The following is a 20,679-nucleotide window of genomic DNA, read 5'->3' on the forward strand; positions in this document are numbered from 1 at the left end:
ATGACCAAAAAGGTCAGGTAGCCCACTTTGCTATTTGGCATGGGGCTGGACCCACAAGCCAGGGATAGTGGAGCAATAAAGGCTAACACTCAGCATAGGCCACTGACAGCTATCAGTGCCCAGAACCACACTTTTAGCTCTTCACTGAGAAGTGAAGGCGCTACATGACAAGCCTCTTTGGATTCAGGGTGCCTGTCTGCTGTTTGAGGGTGTGGGATCACTACCTCTTGTAACAAAGCCCCTTCTTCCACTCTCTCTTCTGTCAGCTGAGGAGCCACCAACCCAGACTGAACCGTTGCCTGACTAGTTAGGACTTCTTGTGGGTCAGGATGGGCTTTAGCAGGAACAGTTTTGGAGTTATTTCCTACTGAAGCAGAATCTCATGGGTCCGCTGTAACTTTGGCTAAAAGCTGCCCAATCTTCCTACACTTTTTCCCTTTCTTTTTCTTCTGGGTTCCACTTGCACCTACTGCAGGGGCAATACCTCCAGATTCCCTGGAAGAGGGATGGCACTGGGCCAACTCCTCTTTGGAGCTCTGATCAACCTCCTAAGGAGACAATCAAGGGGGAGGTCGGTACAATCACCTTCTACAGTTAAGAGACCTAGCTATTTCTTTGGACACAGAGGCCACAGGCCTAAAAGTAACTTCCCCTGGAATAATCCTTACCCTGGCAGTCTCTACTGGGATATACTGGTCTGGACCACCCGCCTGTTATCCACAACAGTGTGACTGGCACAGGTGTATCTCAGGGAAGTGGCAGGGATTACATTCACCAGTAGGTGGTGGAAGTGTTTACTTCCCTCTGGAATCTCGAACTCACCTGTTGGCCCCATTCCCAGTTAAAGGCTACGAAGACCTCCTCACCTGAGGAAGCATCCCCTATGGCTATACTTGCAACCTCTGGGGGTTGGTTAGTGGGTTTGTTTTTAGGCCAGGCAGAGTCCTTTGTTTGGTGACTTGTCTGCCTACAGTCATGGCACCATGCCTTAGTGGCATCCCAGTTCTTACCTTGGTACCCACTTTTGTGGTGAGAAGTGACTTGAGTCCACACCCTCTTGGAAAGATTTTTGAGGGCCTGAAGAAGTTTAAAAAAAAATATTTAGGCTTCTCCCCATCTTTCTCTTGGGACTTTGAGTATTATTTTTCTTCTGGTCACACCCACTATCACTGTGAGTTTTCTTACTCACCCTGGTGCAAATCCATTTGTCTGCCTTATTTCCCAGTTCTTGGGGAGATGTCAAATCAGGGTCCACCAGGTATTGGTGCAGTTTGTCAGAGACACAATTGTTAGGATGTGCTCTCTCATGTTAAGATTGTACAGCCCTTCGTAGTCATACACATTACTACCATATAACCAGCCTTCCACAGCTTTAACTGCACAGTCAACAAAATCTACCCAGTCTTGCGAGGACTCCTTCTGTGTTTCCCTGAACTGAATTCTATGCTCCTCAGTTGTGAGCCCGAACCCATTAATCAGGGACTCTTTTAAGACTTGGTAGTTGTCGGCATCCCTGTAGGAAGCTGGCCTGGTGTGTAGTGAGTACGAAAGATACTTAAACCTTATACCAGGTCCAGGTATCCCCGCTTAGTGAAGTGTAGGCAGTGCCTAGAAGCCATGCTCTTTATAGGTTGCTATGGATGAGGAGCCAAGGCTTATCTAGGAGACATGCAAAGGTCATGCAATACCACTGTAGTCCACAACACTTATACAAATGAAACAAAACACCAGTTTGTACAAAAATTAAGGTACTTTATTTTTGGAACACAACACCACAAAATACTAGAAGGGCAACCCTTCAAATAGGAGGTAAGTAATACACTAAATATATACACAAGTAAACAATAATAGGCATAGAAAATGTTGGAAAACAGTTCAAATAGCAATAACCAATAGTGACCCTAGGGGGAGCCCAAACCATATACTAAAAAACATGTAATGCGAACAGAGGACAACCACCTAGGTAAGTCCAATATGTAGAGGGGAACTGGGAGTACTAGAAAACCACAGAGGTAAGTAACGCAGTACCCCCAGTGACCAGAAAATCAGGAGTAAATCACTGGAATTTCCTCAAACCACCCAAAAGGAGGAAAATAAGAAAAAGAAGAAACCCAAACAAGACTGCAAGAAACCAGCAGTGGATTCCTGGAGAAGAAGAACTGTGGAGAGAGGAGACCAAGTCCAAAATTCACAGTGGAGCCCAGGAGGAGTAGGAGCTACTACCCACCCAGCTGTACTTGCCGGAGTTGGGCAATGATGAGGAAGAACAGGTCAGCACTGCAGCCCTGGAGCCGGAGAAGGTTACTGATGGATGCAGATGTCCCACGCTGGAGTAAAGATTGCAGACGGGTGTTGGTGCAGGAATCCCACCAACAAGCCTTGGCAAAGGCAAACTCTTGGTTAGTGGAAAAGTGGTGCTGCCGGGGACCCGCAAGGCCAAGGGGGACTCAACCCAGGAGGGGGAGCCGTAGGGGACCCTCTGCGTAGCAGAGAGTCCACAGGAGCAGAGGCAGCACCCACAGGAGTTCCACTCGACGGGGACACTGGAGTCGCAGGAGTAGTTCACGCAGCATTACAGAAAAGGATCTCATGCCGCAAGAGAACCACACAGAGGGCTGTGCTTCACAGGAAGGAGTGCTGGGGACTTGAGCTACACGTCACCTGAAGATTCCTTGGAGGAGATGCAAACAAGCCTTGGCAGCTGCAAGAGACACGGCGCACGGAGGTACTCTCCTACGTGGGAAGACAAGGACCTACCTCCACCAAAGTTGTGCAGCTGGCAGGGAGGACCTAGAGGACACCGGGCCACCACCCATGACGCAGGATCCACACAGCTCGATATAAGAGGAGATCTAAGCAGCCAGTCGTCGTTGCAGCAGATGCCTGCCGAAACAGGGGAGTGACTCCTTCACTCGAAGGAAGATTCCTTCTAGGTTTTTGGTGCAGAATGAAGACTTGCTGCCCTCGGAGGATGTACAGCTGGGGAAATGTTGCAGTTGCTGAAAAGAGCTGGAGAAACAATGTTGCAGAGCAATCTCATCACTGTAGCTGCAGATAGTAGGTTCCTGTGAAGTCCAGTTGCAGTTCCACTGGCCAGAAGATGAAGTAAACGTTGCAGAGGATTCCTGCTGGAGTCTTGCACGTCGAATCTGAGGGCCCTTCCAAGAGAGAGACTCTAAATAGCTCTGAAAGGGGGATTGGTCACCTAGCCAGGTAAACACCTATCAGGAGGGGGCTCTGAAATCACCTGCCTGGCCTGGCCACTCGGATGCTCCCAGGGTTCCCTGCCAACCTTGTAAACAAAATGGCAGAACCCAGGGACCCTCTGGAGGAGTTCTGAGCACCACCCCTGGGGTGGTGTTGGACAGCGGTTTCGCGCCAGAGCAGGGACTGGGGATCCCTTTTGTGTGGACTGGTTTATGCTCAGATGGAACTAAATGTGCCCTTCAAAGCAAACCAGTGGCTTGGGGAGGCTACACTCCTCCCAAGCCAGTAACACCTATTTCCAAAGGGAGATGGTGTTACCCCCCTTTCACAGAGGAAATCCTTTATTCTGCCTTCCTGGGCTTGATCAGATTAAGCAGCAGAAGGGCAGAAACCTGTCTGAAGGGTGGCAGCAGCTTGGGCTGACCGGAAAAGGGAGTCACAGAGAAGCCTCAACAGCACAACAAAACAGAAGTCCTATGTCGCAATAGCTGTAGAGTGGAAGCTGATCTTGGAGTTGCAGAGTGCAGGAGGCTGGGGTTTCTTGGAGCTTGAAGATCTCTTGGAGGAAGAGCCAACAAACCTTGGCAACAGCAACAGTCGCGGTGCACAGGGGTTCTGTTCCAGTGGCTGCAGTAAGGGCCCACTGTCGCCGGAGAGCACCACGGAACCACCACCTGTGAGCAGAGAATGTTCGTTGTCCATGGGACAGCAGGATCCACCAGCCAGTCGCTGGTGCCTGTGGATGCAGGTGAGTGACTCCTTCACTCCAAGGGATTCCTGCTTGCTTCTTGGATACAGGCAGAGTCCTTGTGATCCTAGAGGATGCACAGCCATGGATGTTGCAGAAACCGTGCATGAACTGGAGAAACAATGTTGCAGTGGGAGCCCTCCCAACTGGATACAGTCTTTTTTCAGTTCCAAAAGCAGACCAGCAGCAGTTCCAGAGGCCAGGAGCAGACGATCTCTTGCAGAGAGTTCCTTGACGAGTCTTGCTTGACGAATCTGAGGACCCATCTTTGGGGGAGCCTTTAAGTAACCCTAAGAGGGAGTTGGGTCACTCTCTGTAGTGACCCACCTATCAGAGGGAGTCAGGAGCGTCATCTACAAGGCCTAACCAGTCAGATGCTCCTAGGGGCCTCTGTCCACCTTGTTTCCAAGATGCAAGAATCAACCGGCCACCTGGCAGAGCTCTGTGCACCACCCTAGGGGAGAAGCTGCACGGGGGTGGTCACTCCTCTGTCCTTTGTGTAGTGTCATACCAGAGCAGGAACCAAGGGCTCCTGAATTAGTGCAAACTTAATTATGCAAGGAGGAAACCAAATATTCCCTTCAAAGAGGTCTGGTGGTGCTCAAATGCCACCCCACCCCAGCCCAGAGACATCTATTTCAAAGGAAAAGGTGGTCACACCTCATCCATGCAGGACATCCTTTGTTCTCCCTTCCCCTGCTTGAGTTAGGCATATCAGCTGAACAGCAGAACAGGGTCTGGGGTCGGCAGCAGGGTGGGAAGGCAGCCAGACCCTGTAAGGTTGCACATACAGAACTGGGGGGACCCTCTAAGGAACCCCCAGAGTACATGGGATCATGCAACTAGCATTGGAATTGGCATAATTGCAGGATACCAAACATACCTAGGTTTGGAGAAGCCATTATGTATTGGGACCACTTGTGTTGACCAGTATCCACTACATACCTTAAGATGGCGTCCCCGCAGTTACAAAGGCCAGGGAATAGAGTCCGTGGTTTGTAGGGGTACTTTGCTCACGAGGGGTACCCTCACACTCAGGGACATGCACCCTGCACTTGGGCTGACGGACCTACCAGAGGGGCGACTTAGTGTCCAGGTTCGGTGACCATGATATAAGGCAAGCCTTATATCTAAAGTGAAAGGTGCATGCACCATTTCACACAGGCTGCTATGGCAGGCCCGTGGACACAGTTTGCATGGGCTCCCATAGGTTCATGGAGACCCCTGGTGTACCAATGCCCTGGGTACCTAAGTACCATATACTAGGGACTTACATGGGTGCACCAGTATGACAATAGTGGGGCGTAAAGGTTTACCAGTATCTGAATTTAGAGGAGAGAACACAGACACTAAGGTCCTGATTAGCGGGACCTCAGAGTACTAACGTCCAAAATACACTGACACCAGACACAGTGTGTGTGTGTGTGTGTGTGGGGGGGGGGGGGGGAAGAGATAGAACCAGAACCCAGCTTCCTACAGTGTTCTTCACACCAGTATCTCTGATGCAGAATAACTGTTTGCTGACTTGGAATGAACAGAATAAACCTGAGCTCTTACACAAGGCATGTCAGGTTAATTCTTTACACTGCACAATGTCTGGAATGACGCTAGTCCCGGATGGATGCAGGCAAGGACACCATACTTACAAATTCCAGAATACAATCTCAATCTTGAGCCTGGCATGCTAGGAAATTCTGTGCTGCACGGTGCTGGGTGTGGGCATCTTTCATTAATCTAACAAGGAGAATGTTTCATGCTGCTGGATGTAGTGTATGGACTTCTATCACAACTCTGGCATGGAGGATGTGCTGCTAAGTGTTGTGTATTGGCTTCTATCATGGGACTGGCATGAATGATGTACTTCTGCAAGATGACGTGTTTGGGCTTCTCTCATGATTCTAACAAGGAGGATGTTTTGTGTTATAAGATGTTGGGTACGGACCTTTTTCATGAGTCTACCAAGGAAGATCTTTGTGCTGCAGGTTGTTGGGGATGAACCTCTGTTGGGAGTCCCACGTGGAGGACTGTTTGTGCTACAAGATGTAGGGTATGTATCTCAGTAATAAGCCTGATATGCTAGAATATTTTGTGAGGCAAGGTGCTAGTTGTCAGTCTTGAGACTGGGCCCATTCAGATAATGCTTAGCACTTTAAGATTTGACTGATCAAAGATTAGATCAATCAAATGAATTTTTGGACAACGTTCTGTACTTTAAGGTGGTGAAATGAACGTCAGCCTGGAGTCGGGACCAGCTGAATCATGTATTATAATACAAGAGAAAAAATAAACAAATCCATATAAATGATCATAAATTATATTTCTGATATATATAGGAACTGGGTGAGCTTGTACATCTTTGTGCATATATTGTTAAATAAACCTACTGAAGCTTTAAATTGTCAAAGATATCAACAATTTTATAAAGGAATTTCATATAAATGATAATAAATCATCTTTGTGCATATCCTGTTAAATACATGAACCGAAGTTGCATTGTGTGAGTTAAGAGGAGCTTATTGTCGTTGACAGGTTACCCAATCCACTTAATACGTTGCGGCATAGTTTTTTGTAGCATCAGACTACATTTTGTATTGCAAATTGACTTCTAGGAGCCCAAGCCATGCATCAGGGCACGCTGGGCAAATCCTTTGCGCTTCATGATCAGAATGAACCTTAAGCCCAACTTGAACATGTGCTGACATTGTGGTTACTGCATGATGTCAGGAAGGAACCTCAGTCCTCAACAGGGTATGCTTGATTAAGTTTAGTAATTTAGTATGCTGAGAGTAAACCTGAGTCAGGGCATGCTATGATAATGTATTATTACCTACTATAAAATCCTGAGATTGAATCCGAGTTAGGACATGATGTAGGATGAGGTTCTGTGCTACAACATGGATTAAATTACCAACATACTTGATATGGACGTTAGGATGATGAAGTAAACTACATTGTACTGGAAGGTGACAAGAATGTCCCAGTCCTGTGTCGAGACATGCTAATGTAATATTATGTGCTCTAAAGTAACAGGAGTGAACACTACTTTATAGAGGAGGCATGCTTGGATAATGTTTTGAATAGCAGAATGATAGCAATGGTCATCGATGGTTAATTGGGCCATGAAAGAATAATGTCTTGTACTGCATGATGAAGGAAATTAACCTTTTGGCATTGAACGAGATAAGATGACATGTTGGTTCTTAGATCTTGAGTTTGTTTATTGTTTGTGCATTGGGACCTTTCCTTACAGGATATCAGAAAGTAGTACTGTATATACGATTTATATTAGAAACAAAGACGAGGTACATTTCTCATGTTTAAAATTGTAAGACAACACATTGACACCACAGACAGATGAAGCTTGCAGGAGCGCAGAAGGCCACGCTGAACAGGAAGCGGACACACCCTTGAGTCTCAATGCAAAACGACAGTCTGCACCAGCCGAGAGAAAGAAAGCAATGTTGCACAACAGCAAATATCCACTGAGGCGTACCCCACCATGGATACTCAAACAGGCCAGCGACATCAATGTTCATTCCTAAAAGAACACACACAAGATCTGATCAGCATATCTGCAGATTTAGATAGAGATCAGTACTGGCTGACAGCCGCACCAGCAAAAGCTCAACAGGAGGGTTTAAACTGAAGAACCACAAAAGAGCCCGATGGAGAACAGGTAATACCTCATACCCTTTAGTGTTTGAAAGACCTTTTTAATCACCAATGGAGGAAAAGTCATAAGGACTTAAAATGAAGAACGGCAGAGAGGGATGTAATTTGAAATCGAATAATTGTTGTATTCTTAATGTGTCCCTCAATGGAGTCTACATGATAAAGAAAATATTCCAAGTGTTGTGGTGAAATGCCCATAGTAAAGTTAACTGAAATCCTTTCCGCAGGTAAAGTAGCCTGGAAGAAACACTGAAAGGTTAGGATGTTATCTTGACACCACTTTTTGAGGCAGAAATGCAGAGGACATGATGTAGGAAAGAAGACAGAAAGTGCCACTGCTTGGTTCTGGTAAAAACTTGATATCATTTTTAGAAGAAAGTTGACATGAGAGAGATGGAAAAGAAGACAGCAAATATCACTGTTAGTTTAGATGGAGATTCAAACCCTTATCCATAAGAAATACAAAGTGTGATATTTGGGAATAAAACACAGAAAACATTACCAATCGGTTGACTTTGCTCTCAGATACCACACTTAGAAGAAATTTAGAGTCTGAGATCGGTTATCGCATGCACAACGAAGCACCACTATTAGTATAGATGAAAGTTTCTACCACTTTTGAAAGAATTCTACGTAAAGATCCTATGAAGAAGACAGGAAATATCACTGAGTGTTTTAGGTGAATTGTAAAATTATAGAGCCAATAAATATGCCACTGACACGAAAGTTATCATAATCCATGATAAAGAAAAGCAAAAAGAATCTTTCGCTAAATCACACAATCAAAAAAATCTTACTTCGGGAAATAATAATTGCACTTGTAGGCATTTTAAACTGCCAGCGAGCAAACATTAGACTAGGGCTCTGACATGGAAAATACACTTCCAGTACCTCTCCTCCGTCACGGAAGACAAAACACCTTCACCTTAGCTGGCAGTGATTTGTTAGATCTTGCAGTGGCTAGCTTAGCAAGAGATGTGACACAAGCAACATAAACAGTTCATTAACTAAGAAATCCCTGCACGGTACCTGCTGACACAGCATTCACCACCAGGAAACTAGAAATAGGGCAAAAAAGGCCAAGAAGCAACGATAATGATAAGCTGTTTACTAACAAATATGAGATGTGTTTTGCCACCAACTTAAGCCTGTGGCCAGATAGACTTATGGCCTTAAGGAGGAAGTGGCAGTCATGAAAACAAATGGGGGACCTGACTCTTAAAAATACATGTGCTCACTTCTGTGACTTCGCTGTGCCCTTTCACTTTTTTTTTTACCCAGCCCCAGGGAATATTCAAAACAGGGCTGAAAAAGTTCCAGCTCAACCCCCCGGTGCTGCCACAGTAACTGGGCTGATACTTGCATGAAGTGCACACTGTGTGGCTGCCTCACCCTGCCCTCCGTGTCAAACCACATCACTAGGAGCAGGAACCTTAAGTATGTAATTACCTGGTTTAAAAGGAGTACAAGCCCAATGAAAGATGGCAACACAAAGACCGCACTCGCCGTATGGTCATTCTTCTGGAGCCATTGCTTGCTCAGCGATTGCTACTTTGACATTCATCACTGCGTTGGATTTTGACCGCAGCAACATAGATTGATTGGTCTGCCACTAAATCAGCTGTACCAAATGATTCTTTCGGACATCAGCCCTGCTCTCATTAATCCAGTCAGCTGAGGGCGAGGAATGAATCCAAGTCTTTTTACATAAGTTCTCTATCTCAAAGAAGAAGAAAGTCACATGGGGTCAAAGGGGAGAGGAGTCTTGTATACAATCAGAACTCAGCGTCACACCTGAATATGCAGATGCACAATGGTGTTCCGGATTCTAGTGCCAGAGTCCCTCGTCTCTCCATCCAGAAAATTAAAGCACAACAGCAGTCGGCGAGAGGGGGATCCTTTGCTGAATTTCAAATTACCAACACAGGATACATTTACATATAACTAATGTCTAGAAAGACCTTTACCTTGGCCATTCTCCAGGACTACGTACTCTATGTACTTCGTTTAGCATCTTCGTGAAGAAGTGCCTCACTCTGTTTTCATCCTACAACTTACCACTCCTTTGGTGGGATCACTTCTACAGGATAGCTATATCCAGGATCCTTACACTTACATCTGAATTGTGACCAAAAAAGTTTGCTTCTCATACTTTTTGAAGGCAGGCAATTCATCATATGGGCCCATGTTGAAGAGTCACAGCTGGTAGGTTGGCACTGAATGAAAAAGAAATGTGGCAGCTGAAAACTGTGACTTCCCATATCACTGTTGGGTGCCAGGCTAGCATCATTCATATACGCTTCAATCTATGTACCCTTTGAACTAGAGGAGAGTGGAACAGATAGGAGCTCTGAACAGGCACTTTCACATTTGAATTAAGATGCCTCCAAAGGGACTTGGGTATTGATAAGCTGTGAATGAAGGGGCACTTGAGCAGTCACAAAATTCATGTGCTGGGCATCATCCTGACCACCATTAAGACCTCCACTGACTGGGCAACACCACATGAAAGATTTGCCCAGTATTATTTTCCATTCAAAATCATGCTTTCTGCAGTGAAATGGCTAGTGATCCCATGTTACAACGTACATCTGAAAGCGGGATCAGAGTAGGCCAGTGGTTCTTAACCTGCGGTCCGAGGATCCCTGGGGTCTGCGAATCCTACTCAGGGGGTCTGCCACTGTTTAGAAAATTAAATATTAACAGATTAATAAAATAGATATAAAGAAGCAAAATGTATGAATGAAAATGTTAAAAGCATTCTGTAAATTTGAAGAATTTGAAATGAAAGGCTAAAAATTAAGTTAGTATCCTCAGACTGATTCGTGGGAGCGGTCCCTGTGTATAGTTTTTGGCCCAAATCATTAAAAAAACTGCTGAGGATGACGTCCTCGGCTTGCAGTAATGACTCACTGGGGGTCCTGGATTAGAACAGTGAATCAGTGGGTGGTCCCAAGGTTCAAGTAATAGAAGTCAAAAGGGTAATAACCAACGGAGAAGGCTATCTTCTGTGAATTAAATGCAAGTCATGAGATAAACCATGCATCATGGGTCACCCTATCTGCACTGATGTGGGAATGCTTCCAGGAGAAGGGAGACACACCTAGCCTGTACAAGGTCCCTCACTGTTGCCTCTGTCCTCAAAATATCGACACAGGTACACGGAATTGTGTTTTTTGTACTTGTAAGGTATACAGTTATTCTTTCTTTTTGTCAAAGGAATTCAGGTGTTTTTTTTCCAAGTTCCTAGTGGTACACCAGTGGAAAGGAAAAAACTAAATTCAGGAATGGAAAATTATAAGAATAACATTTCAAAGACTGAAAGCCAACAATTGCTTCCTTTTTTCATAAATTAACTGTAATATAAACTATTAGTGCTCACCAGAGAGGGTCCTTTCAAGAAACTCAGCCAACTTTAAAAGAAACAACAGGGCCTACAGTGACAGCATATGAGACAGCTTACTCCACAGAGTTCCCCTTCACATGAACCTCTGCCTCTTTACAGTCACTGATTGGCCTTGTGCTAGCCTCACCACACTAGGGGTTAAATGTTCCCCCTGCAGATCTTTAAATTACACTCAAATGCCCACAGCAAAATACTAATGTAAGGTTCTGTAACTAAGCCTAATCTTTTATTATTCATTAATTAATGTATCCATATATCACAAGCCTTTTCAGAGGTGAAGACGGACTCTACATTCTCTCAACATCAAATTTCATCACAAACGAAAGAAACGTCTTGTATAAGAACACAACTTTTTAAAGTAGGTAGCCTCTCTGTTAGAGAAAGCCGCAGACCTACCGTAACTCTCACCCTTACTGGTATTCACAAACATTACTGGCCTAAGACATAAAAACCTCTCAAAGTACTGCCTCCTTATATAATCAATAGGTTAGTGTTTAGTATTAAAGGAAAGAACACGAAAGGCCCAAGGATGGCAAAGAGCTCAGTTTTACCTTCCCACCATCTCATCAAAACTCTCAAGAACTGAGAACAGTTCTCACCTTAGAGCCCTGCTGCACATGCCAAAGTGATAAAATGTGTGGTCAGTCAACACCAATGATTCTATTTGGAGAACAGACAACCTGAGACAGCAGTGTATCACCTTGGAGGCACCTGTCGCAAGAACAAAAGCTCTGCCTAACAATATGATGACTTACACTGCACCTTCCACCAAATTCTCTCAGCAGATATCCCTGATATCTCCTGTTAAGGTTTCCATATACCATGAATATCTCTGATCCGTGGTTTGTAGATGCTTTGTACGGTGTACATTGAACTTCAAGCATCTTTTTACATCTAGGGTGCGAGTTCTTTCCGCAGGTGTCTGCGGATTCGGGAAAAAAGCCTAAAGCACAGCTGGTTAATTGAGATGGAAATCAGTTGGAACTTTAGGTATGAACTTGAGATTAGTTTGGAGAATCACAGTATTACTTTTGAATTGTCAGAAAGGATCTCTTATCATGAGCGCCTGGGGCTCATTCGCTCTTCTTCCACAAGTGAGAGGTAAAAGCACAGCTAATTTCCATGTTAGGAATTTGAGTTGTGCCCTGTGAATAGGTTCGAAAGGGCTCTTCATTAGCTGTGACAGTACTGTGCTAAGTTGCCAGGTTAGGGAGTTGGCTTTGTGAATACCCTGAATAAACCTTTAAGAAATTGTGTGATTAGTCTGTCAGACCACAGAGAAAGAGCTTCCGAGGTACTTCTTTAACTTGAAATGCCCGCCAATTGCACTTTAAGGGAAGAATGCACCAGGCCTGATTTGGCTTGAGAGAGTAGGTATGGTAAAACCTGTTCGGGAGGTGATCAGATAGGGTGGACGTTTGAGTTTTGGCAGGATAGGCAAAAATGCTTCCATTTCAGGCAATAAGTTTTGTTCGCACTATAAGCTCTGGCTTTTGCAAGGACATCCCCTGCAGTCCTCTGGGATATCTAAGTGTTGAAACTCATGGTATTCAGGAGCCAGGCTGATAAGTGCGGATAAGTCGGGTTCGGATGAAGGATCTGCTTTGTGTTTCATTGACAATAAATCCTTTCCGAAGCTCCAGTTGAATGTGGATGTCCTCTGATAATAGTAGATGCTCAGTGAACCAGTGTTGTCTGGGCCATCGCGAAGCTATGACCATTAGCCAGCACGGTTCTCTTTTAATTTACTTGCGAAGCCTGGGAATGAGAGGGATTGGGGAAAAAGCATATTCATGGATCCCTGACCATGTTATCGAAAATGCATTCCCCCATGAACCTTTTTGACGTTCCAGCTTGCGTAAAAACTGCAATTCTGGTTCTCTTGAGATGCAAAGAGATCCAGTTTTGGCGTGCCCCATCGATGGAATATGACGTTCACAATGGATTGATTTATTTTTCATTTGTGACACCTCTGACTTGCTCTGCTTAAAGTATCTGCCAAACTGTTGTTGACCCATGGCAGATGTTCGGCTCTTATGGTCACTTGTTGCGCTAATGCTCATTTCCAGTTTCCTGCGCTTTCTGAGACAGGATCTGTGATCTTACCTCCTTGTTTGTTAAGGTAGTGCATACTGGTTGTTAGAAATGGGGTCTTTAGTTGGCAGTCAGTTTAAACCCTGTCCACATAGGGACCATCACTCTAGTCAGGGTAAGGGAGTCACACAGCTCAGATAACCCCTATCAACCCCTTGGTAGTTTGGCACAAGCAGTCAGGCTTATCTTAGAGGCAACGTGTAAAGTATTTGCACAAACACATACAGTAACACGGTGAAAACACCACAAAAGGACTCCACACCAGTTTAGGAAAATAGCCAATATTTATTGAAATCAAACCACACCAAAACGACAAAATCCAGCATACATAAGTAAAGATATCAATCACATTTTAATTAAAAAGAGTCTTAATCTATAAGAATCAATGGATGTGCTGTTTTAGCACAAGGTACCTGGTATATATAAAAAATAAAGTCGCAGGGGTAAGGGTCCGTCAGAAAAGCAAGCAATGGGGCGATTCCTTACTCGCAAGTGAGGCCACAAATCAATTCTTTCTTTGCAGGGAAAGGATGCATCGATTTCCGACAGGCAGCCTTGGGTCCATGAGGTGATGTTGAAGATTTGACGCCCAGGGACGATGCGTGGAAAATCCGGACGCACAGCAACAATGAATCCGTGCAGAGCTGGCAATGGGTCAGTTTCACCTGCGCTGCTTCGACTGTTCAGCTGCGGTACACACTCTGCGTTGATTTTTCTGCCGCTCGGATCCGGTGTGTGGATTTTCTTTCAGGTTTTACCAGCTTCTCCTTACAAGGGCCCAGGGACTGGATGTGGCCCCACTTGGCAAGTAAGGGGTCACAGCAAGAAAGTCCAGGTGCTGGCAGATCAGGTCTTTGATGTCCCTGAGACTTCTTAACAGGAGGCAAGCTCCGTCCAAGCCCTTGGAGAAACTTCACAAGCAGGATACACAACAAAGTCCAGGCTTTGTCCTGAGGAAGAAGAAGCAACTGCAGGTCAATCCATCAAAGCACACACAGCAAAGGGGCAGTACTCCTCCTCAAAGCTCTTCTCCTTGGCAGAGGTTCCTCTTGATCCAGAAGTGTTCTAAAATTGTGGGGTCAGCAGTCCAGTATCTACACTCATTTCTGCATTTGAAGTAGGCAAACTTCAAAGGAAAGTCTTGGTAGTGCACAAGACTTTGCCTCTTCCTTGCCGTGCCCCAGCCACATTCCAGGGGGTCGGAGACTGCATTGTGTGAGGATAGCCACAGCGCTTTCAGGTGCAGGTGTCACCTCCCACTCTAGCCCAAGAAGACCCATCAGGATATGCAGGACACACATCAGCTCCCTTTCTGTCACTGTCTAGAGGGAACTCACTACAGCCCAACTGTCAGCCTGACACAGATGTCTATTCAAGCAGCCAAGTAGAGGCACAGAATGGTTAAACAAGAAAATGACCACTTTCTAAAAGTGGCATTTTGAAACTGACAATCTAAAAACCAACTTTACCAAAAGATGTATTTTTAAATTGTGAGTCCAGAGACCCCAAACTCCATTTCTCTATCTGCTCCCAATGGAAAATTACACTTAAAAGGTATTTAAATGCAATTCCTATTTTACCCTATGGGAGAGATAGGCCCTGCAACAGTGAAAAACAAATTTGGCAGTATTTCACTACCAGCTGCCAATGGTCTCTTTCAATAAATCAATCAGTATTTGTAAAGCGTGGCTACTCACTCGTGAGGGTCTCAAGGCGCTGGGGGAAGGGGAGTGGCCTCATTCGAAATGCTACGTCTTGAGGTTCTTCCTGAAAATGGTGAGCGACGGGCTTTGTCTGAGGTGCAGGGGGAAGTTGTTCCAGCTCTTCGCTGCAGTGCAGATAAAAGATCGTCTTCCGGTGGTGGTTTTGCGGATGTGAAGGACGGTGGTCAGGGCCATCTGGGTGGAGCGGAGGGATCTGGCAGGGGTGTGGAAGGAGACAGTGGTTAAGGTAAGCTGGTCCTATGTTGTGTATGGACCTGTACCTGTGGGTGAGAAGCTTTAAGGTGATTTGCTTCTCGACCGGTAGCCAGTGGAGGGTCCTCAGGTGTTGGGAGATGTGTTCTCGGCAAGGGAAGTCGAGAATGAGTCTGGCAGTGGTGTTCTTGATGAGTTGAAGTTTTTTGATGTTCCTAGTTGAGGTGCCGGCATAGAGGGCGTAGCCGTAGTCGAGCTTGCTTGTGACTAAGGCGTGGGTAACTGTCCTGCGACAGTCTGCTGGGATCCATCTGAAGATCTTCTGGAGTTTGCAGAGTGTGTGCCAGCAGGAGGAGGCAACAGAGTTTACCTGGCGGGTCATGAATAGGGGGGAGCCGAGAATGATTCCTAAGTTGCGGCCATGCTCGGTCGGTGGAGGGGGGCACTGAGGGATGTGGGCCATCAGGGGTCATCCCGAGCTGATATGGCGTTTCCAAAGATGATGAGCTCCGTCTTGTTGGAGTTGAGCTTGAGGCAGCTTTCTCTAATCCAGGTGGCGACGGCTTTCATTCCTGCGTGAAAGTTACTTTTGGCCGTGTCCGGGTCTTCGGTGAAGGAAATGATGAGTTGTGTGTCATAGGCATATGACACGATGTTCATACCGTGGCTCCTGACGATGGCAGCAAGAGGGGCCATGTATACATTGAACAGTATGGGACTCAGTGAGGATCCTTGGGGAACTCCGCAGTTGACTCCTGTGGGTTTGGAGGTGTAGGTCGGGAGTCTGACCCTCTGCGTCCTCCCAGAGAGGAAGGAGTGGATCCATTCCAGGGCTCTTCCGCGGATTCCTATGTCGTGGAGTCTGATGCGCTGAGTGCTGTAGGAGACCGTGTCAAAAGCTGCTGAGAGGTCGAGGGGTATGAGTCTCTTTGACGAAGCCTTCATCAGGGTCATCGTCAACGGCAGTGGTGTGGCTGGCCGTTGACAGTGTTGGTATGGTTGCCATTGATTAAGTTTTAGTAGACGACAAGGTTGTCGTCTTCAACAGAGCGGTGGTAGACAACGTGGTCATAGTTTTCACTCAACAATTTTGAAGGCATTACCATCGACAAGGTTTTTATCATCAATTTGTGCTTCACCATAATGGTTCTGAATAGGATTTTGAAGGCTTTAATACCAGGGCTGAAGATGGAGTTGTAGTCTCAGATCTTGCCTCTAAAGGAGGTCTTTCACTATTTTTTCTCAACGAGAAGTACCTTTTGAAGACCCATGATGTGTCTTTTTAAAGGCTTTCATATGCCCTCTTGTGCCCCTTGCAATGAACTCTCTCCCTTTCTTGACTTTTCTTGTGAGGGAAGAGAACCCTCATGTTCCTTTCTCAGAAGCAACAGCTGTTTTAGCCTAAGTTTCTGCAGCCACTATAATAGCCTTCCCTCTCTAGCTTTGATAGTTGTGGAAGAAAAGGTTCCCCAAATCTCACAATTCTTTACCTTGTGGGCAGGATGAAGGTAGTAAATACACTCCCTATGAGGAACTTCCAAGTGCAGCCTCTTCTTTCCATAGGTCCCACAAGGTCTTAAGATTACTGTCTTCAAGGATTTTGACATGCTGATGTCAGGTGTTTCATAGTGACACAGCAGAAGTAATGTGGATATACCAAATGTGGATCCAAGCTAAAGAACTGAGCAGAGCTCAGGGAGACTCCCTTTCACACAACACACAGGAGAAAATCTGAGGGAAGATGCTTTTGATGGGAGGCTTCTAAAGGGTGTTATTTTGGTTCTTTAGAAATGATGCAGTTATGCTATAAAAATCTATGTTTTTTGCCATTGGAAGCTATGTCTACTACTTCCAATGCTTTCAAATGTACCGAAGGACTTCCACCTCGACGATGGGGACGATTCAAGCATGTGAATCCATCAAAGATCCAATAGTGGAAAAACAATAATGTAGCACCATGGACCATGCAGAATTTTTATGTCCACTTCAGCTAAGAATACAGTTGCTGTAACCTGAATACTAGACACATGTTCCTGATCACCTCTGTTTCATCACTTCAACCAGACTCAGCAGACTACCATGCACACCATCTCTTAGCATCACAAATGTTATTGCAAAAAAGTTCAAAAGGTGGGCAGGCAGGATTTCACATGCAGTTGGATAAATGTTCCCAAAAATATTCAAGGAAACAGACAGCAACTGGTATTTTTCCAAAAGTAGTCTGAACTGGTTATAATTCCACATACTGAATGTCGTCTTTGTGGAATTGTATGCACGTCAAAATCTAACCCATTTCTGCATTAGTATGTGCAACTTTTTCTTCACAAGAAAATATGTTTCTCTGGAGAAAGTCCTTCACCTATTTCAAGATTAAATATGGTGGTGTTTGATCCCATTCCGTAATAGAAACACACATATTGCTGTCTTTGACAAGTCAAAATATGTATAAGGTTCCAGGGAGGGAATCTTTCTGAAAAAGGGTATTGAATACCCTTGGGCTACCACGTTTCTTGGTTTTGAAAGTATACCCACTCTAGAACCCTGACAAACTTGACCCTCACCCAAAGTTTAGGAGAGTGGACATTCCACTATACTATCAGACTCTGATAATTTACTAAAGCACTTTATGAAGATAGAATTCTTATTTTATTAACCAGTATTGCAAATTTACATCCTCAATTGCTTTTTTTGTGCACGTAGGCTGAACTTAATTCTGCTTAAGAAGCAGAAATTTCGGATATTAGACAGGACAAAGACTCTATAATATCAGTACCTAATAAAGGTTTTGCTGCTCAAATTTGGTGTAATGTCTTTCTGGCTCTTTACTGCACGGAGAAGGGTGAAATGAAGTGATAGTAACTTCCCAAGTGGCATGAAAAGACACCGAGTCGTCACTGACAGCCCCAAATTTATGATGGTGGCAATTTTCAATTCTGTGCTTTCAACTTTTTTTTTGTTTTTACAGAAACCTACCTAAAACTATTTAAAAAACAGCAGAAAGAGCTGCTCCACGAAGGGAGAGGGCAATCCAGAGATAAAACGGATGTTAATCTTTAAAGAGATTACTTACAGGCTTCAGTTTTAAGTACAAACATTTCCAATCTCTCTCCATGTGCAACATTTAACCTAGAAGTGAATTACATGAAAACTGCTACATCAGTAAAAAAAAAATATGAAAGGGAATGTCCAGTATGCAAAGCATAAGCTAAACTGTTTAAAAAGCACACAGAGCCTGGAGACACATTTTGCAGAAAAAAGCAAGCAGCTTGGTTTGCATTTATTGATGAAGTCTTTCATGCAAATATATAAATACAGAGTAACATGTAAAGTGACAGAATAAATAGACACAAACACAAAAGCCCGTAGATTGCAGGGTTCCAGCTTAAAATGCAGACAAATTGTTTACACGCAGGGGAACAGTTTGCACGAAGAGGAGTAACTCAACTTACAGAGCTGAAGTCTGCAAAGCCCATGGAAGAGTCTTTTGGAGCTTTACCGGAAGACAGGGGGGCAAAAGGGTCTTTCCCGCTAAACGGGTCGTTGAAGCCTTTTTTACTGTGGAACATGTCGCTGCCATCCGTGCCAAAAGGTTGAAATGGATCTTTGGGCTTGGAGAACTCTGATGTCCCCAGCTGGCTGACAGGAGTGTTTTTACCTAGGAGTTGAAAGCAGAAGCTGAAATTATTAACCACGATAATGTACAGATCCATTGGGCTCTTTAGGAGGACAAGAGCCACACCTATATCATCCTTCTGATTCCTCTCCACCAACTTGTCAGTATCACCTGTAGCCTCTAATGAATCCATATACACAGGTTCCCCCATAATACTATCGAATAATGTGTGTGCAATAACATTCTGCACCTCACAACTGCAATTCAAATATGCCACGAAAAAACACCAGCACAAAAAAAGAAAAGTTAACTCTGCATTAGGACCACTTAGCAAATAAAAAGGAACATAGTGTCCACGGTTGTTGTTGATATCCTTTCAAGTCGAAATCTAGCCTTCAAACGCTTTCAAATGCACTTGCATCTGTTTGTCTCCTCCACACCTACTTGGAATACATTTCCCAGAAGTAGCTACTCTTAAAATGAATTCATACCTCTTTAAGCAGGGCCTCCCTCCACTCTCCCAAGATGGCTTTTCTAAAAGCATAGAGTTGAGAAATGTTGCTCCCTTATTCCCTTGAAGTCAGCCCATTTCCCACAGAAGATTTTTTTCCCTAAAATATCTCAAGATAAAGATATACTCAAAGTTGGAACAGCATTCCCATACTGTCTGTATGTTCTCAAAAAGGCCTATTTAAATGATGCAGTCTGTTTCAGAGGCATTTGCATGTTTTGTTATGAGCATGGCACTGCAACAATAACAAATCCAATCACCGAAATGTGTTTTTTAGTTTGATTAGGTTTTGCTTCATAAAACAAAACATTTTGTGTCTCAGTCAAAGTGGTCCATAGGTGGGTGAAGTGAAAGCTTACAAACAAGTTGTGTGTCACAAGGTTCCAATAAGGACTAGGCAAAACCTCAGTTTTGGAGAGCAGATATACAGGGAGTGCAGAATTATTAGGCAAATGAGTATTTTGACCACATCATCCTCTTTATGCATGTTGTCTTACTCCAAGCTGTATAGGCTCGAAAGCCTACTACCAATTAAGCATATTAGGTGATGTGCATCTCTGTAATGAGAAGGGGTGTGGTCTAATGACATCAACACCCTATATCAGGTGTGCATAATTATTAGGCAACTTCCTTTCCTTTGGCAAAATGGATCAAAAGAAGGACTTGACAGGCTCCGAAAAGTCAAAAATAGTAAGATATCTTGCAGAGGGATGCAGCACTCTTAAAATTGCAAAGCTTCTGAAGCGTGATCATCGAACAATCAAGCGTTTCATTCAAAATAGTCAACAGGGTCGCAAGAAGCGTGTGGAAAAACCAAGGCGCAAAATAACTGCCCATGAACTGAGAAAAGTCAAGCGTGCAGCTGCCACGATGCCACTTGCCACCAGTTTGGCCATATTTCAGAGCTGCAACATCACTGGAGTGCCCAAAAGCACAAGGTGTGCTATACTCCGAGACATGGCCAAGGTAAGAAAGGCTGAAAGACGACCACCACTGAACAAGACACACAAGCTGAAACGTCAAGACTGGGCCAATAAATATCTCAAGACTGATTTTTCTATGGTTTTATGGACTGATGAAATGAGAGTGAGTCTTGATGGGCCAGATGGATGGGCCCGTGGCTGGATTGGTAAAGGGCAGAGAGCTCCAGTCCGACTCAGACGCCAGCAAGGTGGAGGTGGAGTACTGGTTTGGGCTGGTATCATCAAAGATGAGCTTGTGGGGCCTTTTCGGGTTGAGGATGGAGTCAAGCTCAACTCCCAGTCCTACTGCCAGTTCCTGGAAGACACCTTCTTCAAGCAGTGGTACAGGAAGAAGTCTGCATCCTTCAAGAAAAACATGGTTTTCATGCAGGACAATGCTCCATCACACGCGTCCAAGTACTCCACAGCGTGGCTGGCAAGAAAGGGTATAAAAGAAGGAAATCTAATGACATGGCCTCCTTGTTCACCTGATCTGAACCCCATTGAGAACCTGTGGTCCATCATCAAATGTGAGATTTACAAGGAGGGA

At 44.7% G+C, this 20,679-nt stretch overlaps 1 protein-coding gene across 3 annotated transcripts in view; it reads right to left on the bottom strand.

The window, feature by feature from the left end:
- The window catches only part of EPS15L1 (epidermal growth factor receptor pathway substrate 15 like 1), a 317,440-nt gene that overhangs the window by 54,657 nt on the left and 242,104 nt on the right, over positions 1-20,679 (bottom strand). For 2 of the 3 annotated variants that reach the window (XM_069216518.1, XM_069216520.1), the window contains one exon: positions 18,493-18,698. In XM_069216518.1, the coding sequence (XP_069072619.1) occupies positions 18,493-18,698 (206 nt within the window). Of the gene's footprint in view, positions 1-7,152; positions 7,494-18,492; positions 18,699-20,679 lie in introns of those variants that run through there. The other variant, XM_069216519.1, reaches the window with a different exon arrangement.

The sequence above is a fragment of the Pleurodeles waltl genome, chromosome 12, assembly GCF_031143425.1.
Source record: "Pleurodeles waltl isolate 20211129_DDA chromosome 12, aPleWal1.hap1.20221129, whole genome shotgun sequence".
Classification (NCBI taxonomy): domain Eukaryota; kingdom Metazoa; phylum Chordata; class Amphibia; order Caudata; family Salamandridae; genus Pleurodeles; species Pleurodeles waltl.